Source organism: Mobula birostris, chromosome 1, assembly GCF_030028105.1.
Source record: "Mobula birostris isolate sMobBir1 chromosome 1, sMobBir1.hap1, whole genome shotgun sequence".
In the NCBI taxonomy this organism is placed as follows: Eukaryota; Metazoa; Chordata; class Chondrichthyes; order Myliobatiformes; family Myliobatidae; genus Mobula; species Mobula birostris.
The window spans coordinates 32800462-32822402 of NC_092370.1; the positions used below are offsets into that span (position 1 = coordinate 32800462).

Below are 21941 nucleotides of genomic sequence, written 5' to 3' on the forward strand. Positions count from 1 at the left end.
TTATCCCGCTGAAAGATGAACTTCCTCCCCAGTTTAAGGTTTCTGGCAGAGGCTAGCAGGTATATTATCCAGGATCTCTCTGTATTTAGCAGCATTCATCTTCCCATCAATCCTGACCAGATTCCCAGTCCCTGATGCTGAAAAGCATCCCCATAGTGTGATGCTACCACCACCATACTTTATAGCAGGGATGGTGTTACCTGGCTAATGCACAGTATTAGACATGCTGCACAGTATTAGTGTTGAGGTCAAAAAGTTCCACTTTAGTCTTGTCTTTTTACCAGACCTCCTTGCAAATCTTTACAGTGTCTTCTCAGTGCGATTTGCAAAGTCTTTATGGGCAAGGATATGCTACTTTTTACTCAGGGTTTCTTCCTTGCAGCTCTTCTATAAATACCCTTTTTGTGCACAGCTTTAAAGATTTTGGAGCTATGAACTTCATCTCTAATTGCTGCCACTGACTTCTGCAGTTCATTCAGTGACTGTGGGCATCATAGTAGCCTCTCTTATAAGTGCCATTCTTCTCCGACTAAGTTTAGAGAGGCAGCCTGACCTAAGCAATGTGACTGGGGTTTCACAATGGACTACACTAAGCTCTGAGGTATGTTCAGTGCCTTTGAGATGGTCTTGTACCATTCCCCAGATTTGTGGTTCTCTTTTAGCTTTTCCCTGTCTCGTCTTGACTGCTCTTTTATCTTCGTTTTGGTTTGATCTGTTGAAAATCTATCACACAGCTGTTCCTTACAAGGGAGGGGTATCTATTCAGAGAGGGTATTTATTCAAACGATCCCCCAATTTTCTACATAAACAAGTTGGGCAGGTTTTTAAGGTAATATGCAATGTTGCAACTGAGGAATGTTAGTGTGATAATTACAAAGGGGATAAATACAATTTATCCTCACAATTTTGGTTTTTAATTTTTGGTATATTGTTGACAGGTTTTGGAATTATTCTTTTGATTTGACATGATGCACAATATTTTGTAGATTAGCTTAAAAATCCTGCTTTAATATATTTTAAACTTAGACAATGAGACAGTAAAATGTGAAAATACCTGTGGGGCCTGAATATTTTTGATGAACTTGCCCCTCTCTATTCATGTAATCTCTGAAACTAACCCCTCCACATAATGACTCAACCTCCCACCTTTCAGCCCCCGTCATTGTTGACTATATGTTGACAATGCAGTGACAGAGGCCGAATTCATCTCAAATCCCATTCTTAAACTCTTCTATTACCTCAAGTATCTTGGAACTCTATAGTCCATGAGCTGACTATTCAAAGCTCCCAATAGTTGACGACTGATTCACCAAGTGATGGTTCCCATCCTCCCTTGGAGGTCACTAGGACCTCCATGACATGTTCCTGTGATGCTCTTTGGCAAGCCTCACAGTAAAATAAATCTGGCATGCTCAGGACATTAGTATTGCCCAACAGAATTTTCCTTCTGTTGGATGTTATTTCTATTAATACCATGAGGTGACTTTCTTACACATTATTATAATTTTCCAGAGATCCAAGTAAAATGAAGTGGACTGTGAGTGCTAATCCAGAAAAAATCTGAACTGTATCAACTGTTCACAATATACATTAATGATCTGGAAGGGGGGACTGAGTGTAGTGTATCCAAGTTTGCTGATAATACTAAATTGAGTGGAAAAACAAGTTGTGCAGAAGATACGGAGAGTCTGCAGAGAGATATAGATAGGTTAAGTGAGTGGGCAATGAAAAATGAAAAAGCAGATTATTATTTATATGGTAAAAAATTGCAGCATGCTTCTGTGCAGAGGGACTTAGGAGTGCTTGTGCATGAATCACAGAAGGTTGGTTTGCAGTTGCAGCAGCCTATCAAGAAAGCAAATAGAATGTTGTCCTTCATTGCTAGAGGGATTGAATTTTCGAGTAGGGAGGTTATGCTGCAACTGTACAGGGTACTGGTAAGGCAGCACCTGGAGTACTGCATGCAGTTCTGGTCTCCTTACTTTTGAGGAAAGATATTGTGGCTTTGGAGGCATTGCAGAGGAGGTTCACCAGGTTGATTCCAGAGATGAGGGGGTTAGACTATGAGGATTAGATTATGAGGGCACTCAGTCCTCGTTTATTGTCATTTAGAAATGCACGCATTAAAAAATAATATAATGTTCCTCCAGAAACATATCACAGAAACATAGGACAAACCAAGACTAAAACTGACAAAACCACACAATTATAACATATAGTTACAACAGTGCAAAGCAATACCATAATTTGATAAAGAGCAGACCATGGGCACGATAAAAAAAAAAGTCTCAAGTCCTGATAGCCTCATCATCTCACACAGACGGTAGAAGGGAGAAACTCTCCCTGCCATGAACCTCCAAGCGCCACAAACTTGCCGATGCATTGGAAGCACCCGACCACAGCTGACTCTGAGTCCGTCCGAAAACTTCGAGCCTCCGATCAGTCCTCCAACACCAACCTCTGCCGAGCGACTCCACCCTGTCCCGGCCGCCGAGCAACAAGCAAAGCCAAAGACTCGGGGCCTTCCCCTCCGGAGATCCTGGATCACACAGTAGCAGCGGCAGCGAAGCGGCCATTTCAGAATTTTCACCAGATGTTCCTCAGTGCTCTCACATCTGTCTCCATCAAATCAGGATTGTGCACGGCACCCTACTTGACAGATAACAGATATCACCACTGGAGTGGCCGCTGCGAGCTGCGTCGTGCCGCCATCTTCTCCTCCCCCCAGAGATTGAATCGCCTAGGACTATACTCGATGGAATTCAGAAGAATGAGAGGAGATCTTATAGAAACATGAAATTATGTAAAGGATAGATAAAATAGAGGCAGGAAATTTATTTCCACTGGAAGGTGAGACTAGAACTAGGGGACATAGCCTCAAGATTCAGGGGAGTAGATTTAGGATGGAGATGAGAAGGAACTGCTTTTTCCCCAGAGATTGGTGAATCTGTGGAATTCTCTGCCCAGTGAAGCAGTGGAAGCTACCTCAGTAAATACAATTAAGACAAGTTTGGATAGATTTTTGCCTAGTAGAGGAATTGAGGGTTATGGGGAAATGGCAGGTATGTGGAGATGAGTCCATGGCCTGATCAGTCATGATCTTATTGAATGGCGGAACAAGCTCAATGGGCTAGGTGGCCAACTCCTGCTCCTATTTCTTATGTTCTTAAAATTCCAGTTTTTGTGAATTTCCCCAGCACTCTGGACTGTTTCTACAGCAAAACAAGGCACATAAATAAGTTAATGTGAACTGGTAATATGTGACAGGAATTTATTTTGTGGAATGTGGAAATTTATACTCTTGATCCAGGCTGAGCTACTTGGTGACCAGACCGGAGTGCTCATTTATCTGTATCTGTAAGCAACATGCCATTCAGTAAGACGCTGTAATTGCACCTACCAAAATTCTATCCTTTTCCATCAGTACCTCAGGTTCTGATGATCTATTAACAGATGATGAGCTCCTGCCCACCTGTCCCAACAAATATGAGCAACTGAAGCACAGGAATAGTCAAGGACCAGTATCTCCTTAACCAGAAAATGAACTGAAGACACATTCTGTTGGTGTAGTGCTGGTATTGGGCCTGATCTCTGGTGAGAGTGAAGGCAAAGAATGCTAAGTGTCATTTTCAAACACTCTACTTTCTCACTCTTCCTCAATGTTTCTCAATTCTACCTACCTTAATATTCCATCTACACTTAATTAATTTAATTTATGACTTCTGTCATACTTCCAGGCTTTAAAAACCTTTGTTATGTTTTACTATTTTAAATATAATGATATAAATGTTTAAGTATAATTAAACATGTCAGGGACTTTGGTCACTGACACAAGTTACTAAATAATAATGGTATTTGTTGCAGAATGCTCATTTAAATTGTCCTGCACATATATCTGCAGCAATTAAAATTGCATTTTTTGATTTTTTTTTTAAACAAGCTATTGTATTTACTTTGTATATTACAGGAAGTATAACGCCAACTGTTGAGTTGAATGGTCTTGCAATGAAGAGGGGTGAGCCTGCTATCTATCGACCTTTAGAACCAAAGCCATTACCTAACTACAGAGCTAATTATAACTTTAAGGGCATGTACAATCAAAGGTTAGTCTGGTGATTTATTTATTGGCAAGTTATCTGTCTAAGTACTAAATTGTGATTGTACTTCATTAACAATAATGACTGAATAAATATTATTACATTAATAAGAATTTTTTAAAAAGCAAGCCTTTCAAAAGAAATAATGTTGATCGTACTTGAATCTTTTGTGTGTTAAAGGTATTTACAGTATTGTACTGTTTTGATTTAGTTTTTGGCTGGTATAACTCAGTTTCCAGTAGAAAATGCCGTGAATGTCAGGTGAAAAATATTTATTTACGGCAGAAAAACCTTTATCATCAAATACTAAATGCTGAAGTTGCGAGATTCACTGAAACTCTGTTGTAATTTAGAAATTTTTGTACACTAAACAGCACTACATAACTGTTCAATTGTCTGTTATAGAAAATTATTAGAACCACCAACACCATCATAGTCAACAGCATAACATTCTGAAACATCTAGATCTCTGAATATACAGTATCTTTCATCGGCCAGATACTTGGTTTCACCTTTTTTATACACATTGTATAGAAACGCTTGTTTCCTCAGGTCTGTGCTTGCTTTTCATGTATTAGAATTGGTTTGCTCTTAGTGAAAAGATTGTCTTGTATATTGTTTATACAGATTAAATCATTGTGCTTTGTTGCAGTACAGCATAAAACAATAACAATGCAGAATAAAGTGCAATATCTGTTGAGAAAGTGCAGTGCAGATAGGTAATAAAGTGCAAGAACATTACGTGGTAGATTTTGAGGTCATGAGTCTTAATACAGTAGGGTAGAAGCTGTCCTCAAGTTTAGTGGTACATGCTATCTTCTGAATTGGGGAGGGAATAAAAGACAATACCTGGGGTGAGTGGGATCTTTGATTATGCCGCTGCTTTACTGAGGCATCAAAAAATGTAGACAGTCCATGGAAGGGAGGCTGGTTTTCATGATGTGCTGAGTTGTGTCCACAACTCTCTGCAGTATACCTCTCTGTATCACAAGCTTCCTGGTATTTGAGAACTTTAGAACTATAATTATAATCATGGCACGTGCTCTGAAGTTTGGCTCACAAACTTTAGATACCAACTTTACTTTAACATGTAGTCAAATTTGTATTAGTCCCAAACATGCATGGGTGCTTTTCCTGTCGTAAATATTTATGTGACATTTTCCCCATGGATAACTTTGTACGTTTTCCTATACATTCCAGGAAATTTCCTAGTTTACATACTTAATTATGCTGAAGTAGCTCTTAAGTTGGGCATCTCCAACATCTGTCCATTTTACAGATCATGTTCTGAACAATCACAGCTGGACAACTCTTCCTTTCTATGTTCTGCATTCACATGTACACTGTTAGATCACTTTGCCATATCATAGTGCAGCTCATGAAAAAGGAAAATCAGGTGGGTTTTTTTTTGCTTTATCATTGAAGTATACCTTCATCAGAAGGGCTACAATGATTTAAGCAGATGGCTCACCACCTCTCAATGATAGTTCAGGGATTTGATTGTGCACATTTTTATTACCTTTGGGATGTTCAAATCCCAAAATAAATATAAAATGTGTTCACAGTAAGGTCGCACTTATCGGAAAGAATTGATTTATTTCAGATCTTTCATCTAAGGGACTTGTATTGCCAGGATATCAGGGGTAATTCCCAGTGAAGACAGTGGGTTTTTGTTTTCATATCAGTCTAATTTTTTTTTACCAATATGATAGCAGTTAGTTTCAGCACTGACTTTTGTAATAGTATCACTAGTTAGGATTTGAATCCTGGGCTTCTTTTTGCGCATAGAGGTGAAAGTATTGCATCTGAATCATAAGACCATAAGATATAGGAGCAGATTTAGGCCATTCAGCCCATCAGTTTTTCCTTGCATTCTATCATGGCTGATGTATTATCCATGTTAACCCCATTCTCCTACCTTCTCCCTATAGCCTTTGACACCCTTACCAGTCTAGAACTGATAAATCTCAGTCACAGCTGACTGTTTCATGGAAACGGCTTAACTTTGAACTTTGTATCATCAACCCTGCTGTGTCATAACTACTTTGCTGTTTTTATGCAAAATTAGATCATAAGACAAAAGAGCAGAATTAGGCTATTCAGCCCATCGAGCCTCCCTTACCATCCCATTATGGTTGATTTATTATCCCTCTCAACCCCATTCTCCTGCCTTGTCCCGTAACCTTTGATGCTTGTCTAATCAAGAACCAATCAACCTCTGCTTTAAATATATCCAATGACTTAGCCTCCAGAGCCGTCTACAGTAATGCATTCCACAGATTCACTACCCGCTGGCTAAAGAAATTCCTCCTCATCTCTGTTGTAAATGGGCATCCCTCTATTCTGACGCTGTAGCTATTGGTCCTAGACTTCCGCTGTATCGGAAACATCCACTCCATGTCCACTCTGTCCAAGCATTCTAGTGCGTTTTTTTCCTCTGTTCATTCTTCTAAACTCCAGCAAGAACAGGCCCAGAGCCATCAAATGCTCCTCAGATGTTAACCCTTTCATTCCTGGAATCATTCTCATGAACCTCCTCTGGACCCTCTCTAATACCAGCACATCTTTTCTTAGATAAGGGACCCAAAACTGTTCGCAATACTCCAAGTACAGTGTGAACAATGCTTTATAAAGCCTCAGCATTACATCCTTGCTTTTATATTCTAGTCCCCTTGAAATGAATGCTAACATTGCATTTGCCTTCCTTACAACTCAAGTCTGCAAGTTAACCTTTAGAGAATCCTGCACAAGCTCTACCAAGTCTTTCTGATTTCCAATTTTTTTCTGTTTAGAAAATATTCTACGCCTTTATTCCTTCTAGCAAAGTGCATGGTCGTACACTTTGCTACATTGCATTCCATTTGCCACTTCTGTGCCCATTCTCCCAATCTGTACAAGTCCTGCAGATTCCCTGCTCCCTCAACGCTACCTGCTCTTCCATCTATGTTTGTATGGTCTGCATACTTGGCCACAAAGCCATCAATTCCATCATTCAAATCATTAACATATGAAGTGAAAAGAAGCGGTCCCAACACCAACCCCTGTGGAACATCACTAGTCACTGGCAGCCAGAGGCCTTCTTTATTCCCACTCTTTGCTTCCTATCAGTTAGCCAATCTTCTATCCTATTCTAAAACAATTGATGATTTTTTTTGTAAACTTGAGACTCTGCTGCACAATCTTAATTGATAAGTAAAATTTCTGGGCATTGATCATGTATATAGTTCTTTAATGTTGAGCTTTTAGGGTCTAGTTCCTTAAAAAATCATCTTAGGACAAAATAAGGGTACAGATAAATGGAACTTTACAACGTAAAACAGTGCAGTTATAGGGAGAAAGTTGTAAGGTTTTGTCCCCTATTTGAATCAGCATCAAACGTCAGTGTTGTGCGGTTTTGAAGAAAGAACATGGACATTTAATACCTGATTCTAATCTCTCATTCCTACCTTCTTTGTGATCTAATTGCATTCTATCCTACCTGACTATCTTATTAGCCTTTACATTGAGAAGCTTTGTTTCTCTTGCCCCCCCCCAAATCTCTGCTCTCCGATCCTCCCAAAATGAATCTTCTCTTGAATCTTTCCAAGCTAAATTTGTATAAAATCTTGCCATCTCTACTTTCATGATCTTTCTCTTTAGAGGTTTGATTATTGACAACACCAGTCTAGGCCCTTGATCTTTTTTTAAAAGCAAGCTTTTTCCCTCCTGTTCAAGTCCTCCAAAGGCTTCTATTCCCATTAAAACCTTTAGTCACTTCTGAGTGTATTTGCTAAGTCTTGCTGCGGAGTTATCGTTTTCTCATCTACTTTCTTTCCTCAGTGTTTTGTTCCTTTGTTCTCTGCAAGTTACCCCCTTTGCCAGGATAATCCATCACCAGCTGCCTTTTGTACGTGTCTCCCACATTATTTCCACCTCAGACTGAACTGTTTTCTTGAGTTTCTCTCTCTCCTCTTCCTTGACTATGACAGTGTTGACTTTATCCAACTCTTCACTTAAAACTAATCTAAATTAAGTTATGAACGCAGTTCTTGATGCCAAACTTGCTGAGGTTGTAGTCCATTCCATTTCTTCTGGGACAGCCTCAATTCCTTTTAAAACCATTGCCTTTAACTTCCTGAGCTCTTGCAAGATGTTCCATCTTCAATCCAAGATTCTTTTAAAATTCTGGCAAGAATTCAGGTGTTCCAAATCTATGCCCACCTTTCCTGCAACTTCCTATTTAAAATACACCAGTAATTTTTGCTCTACAACTTCAGTACTGAAATGGTGTTAGACATGTTCAGTGATTAGAATGGATTATTATTTTGTCATTCTTAACTCTATACTGCAGCTTTTGTTATCCACACCACATATCTCTGGTGAATTCTCTCCCCCCCCCCCCCCCCACACACACACACCCACCCACCCACCCACCCCGCTTGGGGGATGCTCAATCGGGCTGCCCACATGTACCATCCCTTCTTGCTGAAGTAGAGATTTTAATGGAAAAGTTATTCTTTGTGTTACTGAAATATTGGCTGTTCCTGGGCAGGATAATGAATGGGTCTTATTGTAAAATAGAAAGTGCAGGAGCATTTTGCCCACAGGGACCAATGAAATATGGAGCAGATCTGTCATGATATGGGGTAAATAATGGCTAGACATCAGAGATAACAATCTCTGTCTTCATGGAAAGCGACATTTGATCTTGCACTTCCACTTGAGACGTAACTTTAATGTTCTCTGGCTGAGACGTTAACTTTATGTGCTTTTATGATAATAGAATAACAGTAAATGTTTTTCATTTCTGTGGGAAAGTAAAATGAAACAAAAAAGTGCAGTGTAGTAGAATACCTTCACTGGAGTTCTGAGCCCATCTTTAGCACTACAGCCTAGAGATGCTCGAAGTGTATTGCTTTTTCTGTATCCAGAGGGCCAAGCATGTTCTTGGTGTCACGTGGAGTAAATTCATTTACTTTCATACTTCTTTGGTGAAATTCTTGGGTCAAGCCAAAACTGTTCATCCAAGTGGATTATGACATTTGTAAATATTTCAAATTTGCATTGTGTACTTGCACACTGGGTTTCCCTACCATGAATGAATGTGGAGTATGTTTATGAAGTGCCTGTTGTCATTAGTTGGATGGCTGTCCATCACAGTGTTTATGACAGAATATGGTAGAACTGCCTAGGGTTCTATAGAACATTGTGCTTCAGATGTTTTGCATGTCCACACAATGTCATCTCACTGGTGCGTTATTTTTAGGTACCGTATGCTTCCAGTTGTTGTTAGTATTCTCTGCATCGAAGCACAGATACAGTGACATGTTGAAGCACTGGCAGAAGTGTGATCCATCAGTAGTTTGTATTTCTGATTTCTGCCCATGAACTAGGTGGAGAACATCTATTAAATGATCAGATGATGGGATAGGCCAATGTATACTCTCTCTGAATTTTCACATGAACTCAAGTCACTGGGAGACCTGCAAGCTATTAGTGTTATTGCAGACAACTTCCAGTTTCACAGGAGAGGAATGGGAATGGAAGCAACTGGGTAGCTGTGAAATTAATGATGTTGGAGTTAACTTTCTTGTGTAGTTTCATGTGCTTCAACCCATTTATATCTAAAGTTCAAAGTAAAATTTATTATCAGAGAACATGCACGTCACCACATACAACCCTGAGATTCTTTTTTCCTGCGTGCATACTCAGCCTGCAGGAAATTGGCACCAGCAAGTGATTCCTTCAGTGCCATCTTCCGGATAGTCAATCATTTCAGTTTTTCTATGTCTTCTACTTACTATTTTTATCTTAATTTTGTTTCTGAAACTATTGGAGTCTGTGACTTACAGTCTGTAGTTCAATTGAGTGGGCTAGCACTCTGCTGTCCCCAAGAAAACTCTAGAAGAGAAGCGAGAGCGCGAGCTACCACAAGAAGAAGTTCAGAGATGAGACGAGGGGCCATGACTGACTAAATTTCTCGCCAATTTAAAGCGTCGAGGAAGATTGAAACATCGAGGCAAATGTGGAGCCACTTTTCTAGGAGGGGCTGCTGTGCTTGAGTTGCTTCCCTCAGAGGAGCCGCTGGGTTTGAGCGGTTGCTCTGCTCAGTGCTCTCAGAGATGTGATTGAAATTCTGAGATTTGTGGTTTGGTCTCCAGTTCAAACTAACTGTCGTTCACATTGGCCTTTTTCAGTTCTATATTTTGTGTTCTTGCCCATTATTTCTTGTTGCCGATTGGCTTGCTGGGGGTTTGGGGTTTGACATTCTTGCTGTTTTTCTGTGTGGGTGATCTGTTAGTTTTTGTGTGTGGGGGGGGAATTGGGGTTTGCAAGATTTTGTTTCTTTTTCTTTTTCATGCAGGGAGATTGATGTCTTTTCTTTCAACTACTTCTATGGTTTTTCTGTATTTTTATGGCTATCTGGAGAAGACAAATCTCAGAGTTGTATACTTTGATAATAAAATGAACTTTTGAGTAAATCTACAGGACAGCTACTGTAAACAGGATCAATGAGCAACCAACTGTGCAAATGAAAATATAAATAAATAGCAATAAATAATGAGAACATAAAGTAACAAGCTAAAATCCTAAAGTGAGATCATAAACAAGAGAAAATCTGCAGATGCTGGAAATCCAAGCAACACAAAATGCTGGAGGAATTCAGCAGGCCAGACAGCATCTATGGAAAGAGTACAGATGACCTTTCGGGCTGAGACCCTTCCGCAGGAAAAAAAGATGAGGAATAGATTTAAAAGGGGAGAGAGAAACACAAGGTGATTGGTGAAACCAGGAGGAGGAGGGATGAAGTAAAGAGCTGGAAAGTTGATTGGTGAAAGATATACAGGGCCTGGAGAAGGGGAAGTCCGATAGACAACAGAAGGCCATGGAAGAAAGCAAAGGGGAGGAGGAGCACCAGGGGAAGGTGATTGGCAGGCAAGAGATAAGGTGAGAGAGGGAAAGGGGGATAGGGTGGTCACTGGGAGAACCCACTTCTTCTGGTGCTTAGGGAAATGGTCTCCCAATCTATATACAGGAGGCCACACCGAGAGCACTGGACACAGTATATGACCCCCAACAGACTCACAGGTGAATTGTTGCCTCACCTGGAAGGACTGTTTAGGGCCCTGAACAGTAGTGAGGGAGGAGGTGTAGGGGCAGGTGTAGTACTTATTCCGCTTGTAAGGATAAGTACCGGGAGGGAGATCAGTGGGGAGGGACAAATGGACAAGAAAGTTGCTTGGGGAGCAATCTCTGCGGAAAGCAGAAAGTGGGGGGTGAGGGGGGAGGGAAAGATGTGCTTGATGGTGGGGTCCCATTGGAGGTGGCGGAGGTTCTGGAGAATCATGTTCTGGATGTGAAGGCTGGTGGGGTGGTTGGTGAGGGCAAGAGAAACCCTATCCCTGGTAGGGTGGCGGGAAGATGGGGTAAGGGTAGATGCACGTGAAATGGAAAAGATGCAGTCGAGGACAGTATTGATGCTGGAGGAAGGGAAACCCTTTTCTTTAAAAAAAGGACATCTTTTTTGTTCCAGAATGAAAAGCATCATCCTGAGAGCAGATGCGGTGGACATTGATATCTTGGACTTCTGATAATGACACCCCTCTCCCTCCCCCACCCTTTCCCTCTCTTGCCTTATCTCCTTGCTTGCGCATTGCCTCCCTCTGATGCTCGTCCTCCTCTTTTTCTTCCTCTATGGCCTTCTGTCCTCTCCATATGGCCCTTGTGGCTAAAGGGATCAGGGGGTATGGAGGGAAGGCTGGTACAGGGTTCTGAGTTGGATGATCAGCCATGATCATACTGAATGGCGGTACAGGCTCGAAGGGCCGAAAGGCCTACTCCTGCAACTATTTTCTATGTTTCTATGTTTCTATCAGACTCCCTCTTCTCTGGCCCTGTATCTCTTTCAGCAATCAACTTCCCAGCTCTTTACTTCATCCACCCACCACTCCCCCCCCCCCCAGGTTTCACTATTACCTTGTGTTTCTTTCTCCCCACCCCACCTTTTAAATCTACTTCTCATCTTAAAAAAAAAAGGGTCCTGCCGAAGGGTTTTAGTCCAAAACGTCAGCTGTACTTTTTTGCATAGATGCTGCCTGGCCTGCTGAGTTCATCCAGCATTTTGTGTGTGTTCCCTAAAATGAGATAATTGGTTGTGAAAAGGGCAGAAATTGGGTGTAGTTATCCTCTTTTGTTCAGGAGCCTGTGATGGTTGATGGGTAGCAGAGCGCAGGTCACAGCATGGGGCCTTAGCATTTGAAGAGACTGTTGGCAGTAGTTTAATAATTACACTGGTAATGCCAGAATCCAGAGGTAACAAAGAATGGAAGCAGCTTTCAAGTGAGATAAGGCAGGGATAGAGAAGTTTGTTATTGATGAATCATTGTGAGTGATGGGACACATACTGTATGTTGCCCAGAGATCATTTTGGTGTTGATGGTAAGGTTGCAGACATCCTGACAGATTTCAGATTGTTTCCAGCAGAAACATGGAATCTGTGATCCATTGAGAGTGCTGCTGCCAGTCGGGGCACCCCGGACCTTGGGTGTGTGCTTAGCCCACTGCTCTGCTCTCTATATACACATGCATGTGTGGCTAGGCATAGCTGAAATACCATCTATAAATTTGTTGATGATACAACCATTGTTGGTAGAGTCTCAGATGGATTCGAGAGGGCGTACAGGAGCGAGGTATGCCAACTAGTGGAGTGGTGTCACAGCAACAACCCTGCACTCAACGTCAGTAAGATGAAAAAGCTGATTGTGGACTTCAGGAAGGGTAATATAAAGGAATACATACCAATCCTCATAGAGGGATCAGAAGTGGAGAGAGTGAGCAGTTTCAAGTTCCTGGGTGTCAAGATCTCTGAGGACCTAACCCGGTCCCAACATATCAATAAAGCTATAAAGAAGGCGACTATACTTCATTAGGAGTTTGAAGAGATATGGTCTGTCAACAAAACACACAAAAACTTCTATAGATATACTATGGGGAGAGCATTCTGACAGGCTGCATCACTGTCTGGCATGGGGTGGGGGGGGGGTGTTGCGGGACTACTGCACAAGACCGGAACAAGATGCAGAGGGTCATAAATTTAGTCGGCTCCATCTTGGGTACTAGCCTACAAAGTACCTTGGACATCTTCCAGGAGCGGTGTCTCAGAAAGGCAGCGTCCATTATTAAGGACCTTAACATACAGGGTTAATGGTAAGGCACTGAGGTGTGCAGTGGAACAGAGGGATCTGGGAATACAGATACAAAATTCCCTAAAAGTGTCGTCACAGGTAGATAGGGTCGTAAAGAGAGCTTTTGGTACATTGGCCTTTATTAATCGAAGTATTGAGTATAAGAGCTGGAATGTTATGATGAGGTTGTATAAGGCATTGGTGAGGCCGAATCTGGAGTATTGTGTTCAGTTTTGGTCACCAAATTACAGGAAGGATATAAATAAGGTTGAAAGAGTGCAGAGAAGGTTTACAAGGATGTTGCTGGGACTTGAGAAACTCAGTTACAGAGAAAGGTTGAATAGGTTAGGACTTTATTCCCTTGAGCGTAGAAGAATGAGGGGAGATTTGATAGAGGTATATAAAATTATGATGGGTATAGATAGAGTGAATGCAAGCAGGCTTTTTCCACTGAGGCAAGGGGAGAAAAAAACCAGAGGACATGGGTTAAGGGTGAGGGGGGGAAAAGTTTAAAGGGAACATTAGTGGGGGGCTTCTTCACACAGAGAGTGGTGGGAGTATGGAATGAGCTGCCAGACGAGGTGGTAAGTGTGGGTTCTTTTTTAACATTTAAGAATAAATTGGACAGATACATGGATGGGAGGTGTATGGAGGGATATGGTCCGTGTGCAGGTCAGTGGGACTAGGCAGAAAATGGTTCGGCACAGCCAAGAAGGGCCAAAAGGCCTGTTTCTGTGCTGTAGTTTCTATGGTTCTATGGTTTCTATGGTTTTAGCACCCAGGGCATGCCCTTTCTCACTGTTACCATCAGGTAGGAGGTCCAGAAGTCTGAAGGCACACACTCAGCAATTCAGGAACAGCTTCTTCCCCTCTGCCATCTGATTCCTAAATGGACATTGAACCTGTGAACACTACCTCACTTTGTAAATTATATATTTCTGTTTTTGCTCAATTTTTAATCTTTTCAATATACACGTACTGTAATTGATTTACTTATTTATTTTTCTTCTGTATTACGTATTGCATTGAACTGCTGCTGCTAAGTTAACAAGTTTCACAACACATGCCAGTGATAATAAACCTGATTCTGATCTGTGTTTAAGAAATAGAATTTGTGAGAAAGGATTGAATGCAACTTCAGTCTTCTCATAAGTGGTCATGAGAACTGATAGTGTGGTAGTTGGCATAAATATAAAGTAACTTTGTACTTCTGCATGATGTCACCCAAAGATAGCATGTAGGTGAGAAACAAGAGTTGCGGAAGTGAAAGTTAGATCCTTTGACACAGTTGAGGTGAAACCGTTGCTTGAGTTCCTGGTAAGAATCAGGAAAATGTGTGCCACCCTGCTGTGTGACGGTGGAAAGGAGAAGGACGGAAGGAGATGAGACGCAGGAATAAAGTGGCACTTGATGATTTTAAATTAGGGATATGAGAAATGGCTCAGGTATATTCAAAGGTGGAAAATATGGTCAAGGAATAGGGGGAAGGGGCATTGGGGCGTTTTTCATTTCCAGAACCATCAATTCAGTTAGGATGAGAAGAATTGTGCAATTTTTAGCAAGACAGAAATGCAGCGACGAGAGGGAAGCTGTCGGTGCACATTCAGTTTCTGTTGGTGCAATCACTTGCACAGGACCAGTGGATGGAAAGAATCTAGAAATGGATGATTTAGAGGCACGAGGTTGACAGCTCATCCATTTACTGACAAACTGAGCACCATCAATTTGATGAGAAGGATTCAGATCTGGATTATTTCATTCTTCTGTACATTGGGGTGCAATTAAATTCCTTGCTTCCTTGAAGCTCACAAGACAAATGATATAATGATAATAATAAATACAGCGAGTGCAAACCAGAATGGTGCAAAAATAGTAGTGCAATCTGAAGAATGCACCAAGAAATGTGAAGGTGATGGTAATGCAGGGGTTCCCAAATTTGTTTATGCCATGGACCAATACCATCAAGCAAGGGGCCTGTGGACCACAAGTTTGGAGTCCCTACAATAATGGAAAACTAAAAGGTAGAATTAAGGAACTGAGAACTTGGCTGCATTACTAGGATATCCATCAGGTTAAGTCCCATGTGAGGGAAGAGGATGAGGATAGAATATATGCTTTGGTGAACTCTTCAGAGGATACTAAGAGCAACCAGAGACAAACCTTCCTAAGAGCAAGGCAAACCTAGAAAGGGAAGCAGTAGGGGTGAGACTTAAGGGGTCAGTGAACCCATGAAGGAAGGGATGTAAGCAGTTGACATGAATAGGAAGAGTGAGAATAAAAGAGTGGGTGAAAGTGAAAATATTACATGTCAGTGGATGGGAAAGAGGTCGGATTTCTATGTAATTAAGCCTAAGTGACGCATTAGGAAGCACGTACCTTGTCAGGCTGTTGACCAAGTTCTCAGCCTGTTTCTTGCCCCAAAAGGAAAACTAATGGCGTGGTACGACAGCTGGGGGTTCATGGTTTTGTCCCTTTTCTCTTCTCTTGCACAAGTAGTTCTGAAAATGACACCATCTTTACATCTGAACCCCTGGGAAATCTTACAGCAAGTGTGATTTTTAAAATTGGCTCCCAATTACGCTGTGGGAGTCTGATTTTAAATATGATTGAGTACCCTGGCTCTCCATGCCAAGGTCATACAGTAGAAAATGCTGCTGTCCAGTGTGAATGTTGCTCCAGTACGCCACCTAGTTGTCATCCATTTTGTTACAATGGTGAAGTGGAGCTGTTAATATTGTGGCTGTAATAATTTTCACATTACAATAAAATATTAAAGAAAAAACTTTCATTCAAGTTCTTTGTTTCTACCTTTCTTCAGTGTATCTCTTGGTATTTGCTACTAACTGATATATGTCAAAATTTTCAGTCTCGTTAGAATGGTGCTTGGGGGATATAGGAAGTCCCAGTACATTATAAACTGTACCGAAATAGTTTAGACCTTCCTCTATTACTGACTCAGCTGGCGTGGCAAATGGAAGCCCACAATTAATTTGTATAAGGAATGTGAAGAATCATTGCCCATATGCCTTTATTGGTTAAGAGTTTTGTTGAACATTGCATGCTTGGATGCATTGGCTGGTAACAGCTGAAATGCTTTCTAGCATCTGAGAACATTTGGTCAGAAGATGTTACTTGCTGGCGCAGTGGTACAAAATTAAATTGGGACTCGGCATCGCGTGGTGAAATTAAATAGAAAGCGTTAGCTTGTCTTTACTTCCAGCTGGTAGCAATTTGTGTTGGGCAGCATGAAATTTATGGATATCTGGTGAGAGGCAGATTGACTTTGAACCAACAAGTTGACTGCTGTCCTAATGATTTTTTTGTTATGATATTAGAAGATTGCAAACAGCAGAAAAACCTTACTTTATACTTGATTGAAGTGGAGGAAAAATAACTGGTGCCTGAAGCATTTTAACTTGATGTTTCATACCTTTGGTGTAGGATCTATGAATTTAAGTATTCCTGTGTTAATTTTACTAGTTTGTAACAGCAAAATGTGAAAGGCTCAATGTTGATCCAGATCTGTAGCTATTTGTAGCTTTATTTGGCATGGTTGGAGGTACCTGTGGAAGTCCCAACGTGCATTGGGAGTTTAATCCTTCAGTCATTAAAACTGCAAACAATTTTTCTTTTAGGTTCGAATATGCAGAAACAGAGAATCTGATTAGTGAGCCCAACGGGTAAGAAAAATTTTAGTCATTGCTTTAGCCCCATTTTGAACTGTAGGGAAGATGCTATATGTTTGGCTAAAGTTAAATAATTTTAATTTTAGATTTTGCTCAGAGGCTGTGAAATGCTGATCTAGGTTTTTTAAACAATCTGCTCTATATCTGAGTTTTATTTTGTCTGTTGGAAGAGCCTGAATTTTAAGAAGCTGGGATAATACAATTTTATCATGAACAATAATGTGTTGTGGATTCTGTGTGCCATTTTAATGCATCATTTAAAATTGACAAAGTAATTTTATCACAATTGACCTTCCAGCTGATCAATTTTTGAATAAAGTTTTCCAGCCGTGTTTCAAACTAAGATTGGGAAGTTCTGTAATAAAGGGTCAACGTATGAGGAGCATTTGAATGCTCTGGAGTTCAGAAGAATGAAGGGAGAATCCCATTGAAAGGCCTAGATAGTGGACATGGAGATGATGTTTTTTTTGTGGGGGTGTCCAGGACCTCAGAATAGAAGGAGTCCTTTTAGAACAAAAATGAGGAATTTCTTTAGCCAGAGGGTGGTCAATCTGTGGATTTTTTTTGCCGGATATGACTGTGGAGACCAAGTTATTGAATATATTTAAAGCAGAGGTTGATAGATTCTTCAATAACAGGAGTACTTACTAATGGGTTGAGAGGAATAATAAATCAGCCATGAAGAAGTGGCAGAGAAGTGTTGATGGGCTGAATGGCCTAACTGCTAAGTCTTATGGTCCACAACAAAAGTACTTAATATCAACTCAGCTCTCAAACATGAAGCATCAAGATATAGGTGTGTGCATGTGATTTTCCTTTTTGATCTCATTTTCTTAGACATTGGAATAATTGCTTCTTCCTGCAGAGAAAATCAAGATCCATTTGTCCATTTTTAATAAATAACGTGCGAAATTGGCACTAATATATCCCTGGGAAGATGTCATCACAGAAGTTCCTCCTCCTCCTCCCCTCCTCCCCCCCCCTCCTCCCCCCTCCTCCCCCCCTCCTCCCCCCTACCTGCTCCCCCTCCTCCCCCTCCCCCTCCTCCTCCCCCTCCCCTCCTCCCCCTCCTCCCCCTCCTCCCCCTCCTCCTCCTCCTCCTCCTCCTCCTCCTCAACCACCTCCTCCCCCTCCTCCCCCTCCTCCTCCTCCCCCTCCTCCTCCTCCCCCCTCCTCCTCCTCCCCCTCCCTCCTCCTCCTCCTCCCCCTCCTCCCCCTCCCCCCTCCTCCCCCTCCTCCTCCTCCCCTCCTCCCCCTCCTCCCCCTCCTCCCCTCCTCCCCCTCCTCCCCCCCTCCACTCCTCCCCCTCCTCCCCTCCTCCCCCTCCCTCCCCCTCCTCCCCCCTCCTCCCCCTCCTCCCCCTCCCCCACCTCCCCCTCCTCCCCCTCCTCCCCCTCCTCCCCCTCCCTCCCCTCCCCCTCCTCCCCCCTCCCCTCCCCCTCCCTCCCCCCTCCCCCTCCTCCCCCTCCCTCCCCCTCCCCCTCCTCCCCTCCCTCCCCCCTCCCCCTCCTCCTCCTCCTCCTCCTCCCCCCCCCCTCCTCCTCCCCCTCCTCCTCCCCCCTCCTCCTCCCCCCCTCCTCCTCCCCCCTCCTCCCCCCCTCCTCCTCCTCCCCCTCCTCCTCCCCCTCCTCCTCCTCCCCCCTCCTCCTCCTCCCCCCCCCCTCCTCCTCCCCCCCTCCCCTCCTCCCCCCTCCTCCTCCCCCCCTCCTCCTCCCCCCCTCCTCCTCCCCCCCTCCTCCTCCCTCCCCCCACACACACACACAGCCCAGCAAAGAATTTGAGGACAAGATGTGCCATACTGCTTTTGAATGTATTGTGATGGTTTGGTAGATTACTTGTCGTAATTTTTGTGGTCATTGTCCTGGCTATGCATGAGATAACCAGTAATCATAACCGAGAAAGGGAAGAATATTCACTTCAGAGGCGGGTGAGTTATTGGAATTGTTTTGAGGGTACCATTTAAAAATAACAGATTAATTAAAGGCAATTGGCATGGATTTGTTTTGGGAAGGTAATTTCTGAACTAATGTGTTATATAAAATGATGCCTCATTAAAGAATTCAGTTCCAGAATGGCATAGAATAGATTTAATTTTAAGAGATTGATAGTAGTAGTTGGCATCTATCTGTCTTGAAGGACCATGGATGGTGATGATCATTATCAAAGGCCTTGGGTGGAAGGTATGCAGTGGAGTGTGAGGTGGTTCGTTTTGGTAGGTCAAATATGATGGGAGAATATGGCATTAATGGTAAGACTCTTGGCAGTGCGGAGGATCAGAGCGATCTTGGGGTCCGAGTCCATAGGACACTCAAAGCTGCTGTGCAGGTTGACTCTGTGGTTAAGAAGGCGTACGTGCATTGGCCTTCATCAATCGTGGGATTGAGTTTAAGAGCCGCAGAGGTAATGTTGCAGCTATATAGGACCCTGGTCAGACCCCACTTGGAGTACTGTGCTCAATTCTGGTCGGCTTACTACAGGAAGGACATGGAAACCGTAGAAAGGGTGCAGAGGAGATTTACAAGGCTGTTGCCTGGATTGGGGAGCATGCCTTATGAGAATAGGTTGAGTGAACTCGCCTTTTCTCCTTGGAGCGACGGAGGGATGAGAGGTGACCTAATAATGAGAGGCATTGGTCATGTGGATAGTCAGAGGCTCTTCCCCAGGGCTGAAATGGCTAGCATGAGAGGGCATAGTTTTTAAGTGTGCTTGGAAGTAGATACAGAGGAGATGTCATGGGGAAGTTTTTTACGCAGAGAGTGGTGAGTGCGTGGAATGAGCTGCCAGCGGCGGCAGTGGAGGCGGGAAACGATAGGGTGTTTTAAGAAACTTCTGGATGGCTACACGGAACTTAGAAAAATAGAGAGCTCTGAGTAAAGGCTAGAGTAGTTCTAAGGTAGGGACATGTTCAGCACAGCTTTGTGGGCTGAAGGGCCTGTATTGTGCTGTAGGTTTTCTATGTTTCTGTGTTTCTATCCTGAGATGCCCAGTCATCAAGATCCCTCTCTCAGCCTCACCAGTATAGTCCAAAGGAAAGCTTATGAAGCAATATATTTGGCACCAGCTTGGCTGCAGGAGCCGGAGAGAAGGATGTTCAGTGATGTCCAAGCCACCTTTGGGGCTCCACTCTAGATCTACTGTCTGGGTTTACTCCCGTATCCTTCATCTCTCCTGAAGCTGCCCACAAGGCCTTGGGGCTATTTACCCAAAGCTGGGGATCTGCTTCACGAGCACCAGCACATGCCCGCACACCAGTGGGCCTACATGCTCTGTGTACAGGGGCCAGACCTTCTCCCTGTCCTTTGTAGTTCAACCCGAGTCTGAAAGAGGTCCAGTTTCTGTGTGTCACAGCGAGGAGGCACTACGTGAGGCTTGCTGTTGGAGAGAAGCTCTGTACTGGCAGGGAGAGACTTAGACATTCAGCTCTCCTTTTCGCAAGACTGCTAGCCAGTGGTGGAAGCTGAAAGTGGGAGCGACAAGTGCTACCCACCCACACCACCACGCTAGACGCATCACAACAACCATTTTGACACATTGTGATATTTCAGTCAAAAGGTGGTATAATGCATCTGAAGATTAAGGGAAAGCATTAGAGCAGTGTTTTATGTTTCACAGTGAGAACAATGGCAATGAAGGCATACATTTCATGAAATTAATATTGCTTGTAGGTATTTATAGGAGGAATTGCAAGTATGTCATCGCCAGGAGAAAGTAATCAGTTGTAAACTACCCCAAGTATGTACAGTGCACTAATGACTGTTCATTGGTGTTTCCATTTCCCTTTGTCATTGCACTTACTCATCAAGCTCCATTCAAACGCCACCTTACCTGAGCTGCTACAAGCTGAAGCAAATACTACATTCTAATAACTCGGTGACTAGTTAATTAATGAAGGGTCAGTGATACTAATTATTCAGCTGGTGATTAATTGGAATTAATGGACATGTTTTCTACAGATTGATTTTTTTTTTTTGAAATTTTTCAAATACACCGTCTTGAAACAAAACATTCATGCCAAAACTGCAGGCTGTGATAGCCCTCATGACTGGGGCATTGTTGGAGATTACGCTGAATGTCTTTCAGACACAGGCTAATTGAACTTGTAGTGTTTTCTTTTCCTGGCTACTCTTCAAGAGTTAATGCTGGTGTGTGACTAAGCTTTATTTAAGCTGGTCTGGGCATTGGAACAATTACTGTAACATAATTTTAAAATAAATTTAAAGGCTAGATATATTTCATATATTTCAAAGCCCCAGGTCCTCGGCTTTGCTTGTTGCTCGGCGGCCGGGGCGGGGTTGAAAGCGCTCAGTTGAGGATGGTGCTTGGAGAGACTGTGCCAGAGGAGCTGGTTGGAGGCTCGAAGTTTTTGGACGGACTCAGAGTCCGCTGTGGTCGGGTACTTCCAAAGGTGCTGCATCGGCAGGTTGGCGGCGCTTGGAGGTTCATGGCAGGGAGAGTTTCTCCCTTCTGCCGTCTGTGTGAGATGATGAGGCTATTGGGACTTTGAGACTTTTTTTTTTACCGTGCCCATGGTCTGCTCTTTGTCAAATTATGGTATTGCTTTGCACTGTTGTAACTATATGTTATAATTATGTGGTTTTGTCAGTTTTAGTCTTGGTTTGTCCTGTGTTTTCTTGTGATATCGTTCTGGAGGAATGTTGTATCATTTTTTAATGCATGCATTTCTAAATGACAATAAACGAGGACTGAGTGTCCTCATAATCTAAATCTAATAACAATTTTATTACTCCCATTATTATACCATGGAATAAAGTAGCTGGTAGTGTTAAAATACCTGTTTAAAGATGTTTACATTTTTTAAAATTTAGTGATTATAGTGCAGAATAGGCCCTTCCAGTCTTTTGAGCTGTGCTGCCCAACAACCCCTAGCCTAATCACATGACAACTTACAATGACCAATTACTCTATTAACCAGTACATCCTTAGACTGTGGAAGGAAGCCACAGCACCTGGAGAAAACCCGTGCATTCCACGGG

General features: G+C 42.6%; 1 protein-coding gene across 9 annotated transcripts in view; it reads left to right on the forward strand.

Annotated features, from left to right (window-relative positions):
- The window catches only part of stau2 (staufen double-stranded RNA binding protein 2), a 364656-nt gene that overhangs the window by 79140 nt on the left and 263575 nt on the right, over positions 1-21941 (forward strand). For 6 of the 9 annotated variants that reach the window (XM_072253656.1, XM_072253677.1, XM_072253693.1 and 3 more), the window contains 2 exons: positions 3968-4103; positions 16897-16941. In XM_072253656.1, coding sequence (XP_072109757.1) covers positions 3968-4103; positions 16897-16941 — 181 coding nt within the window. The remainder of the gene's footprint in view (positions 1-3967; positions 4104-16896; positions 16942-21941) is intronic. The other 3 variants (XM_072253666.1, XM_072253719.1, XM_072253723.1) reach the window with 1 other exon arrangement.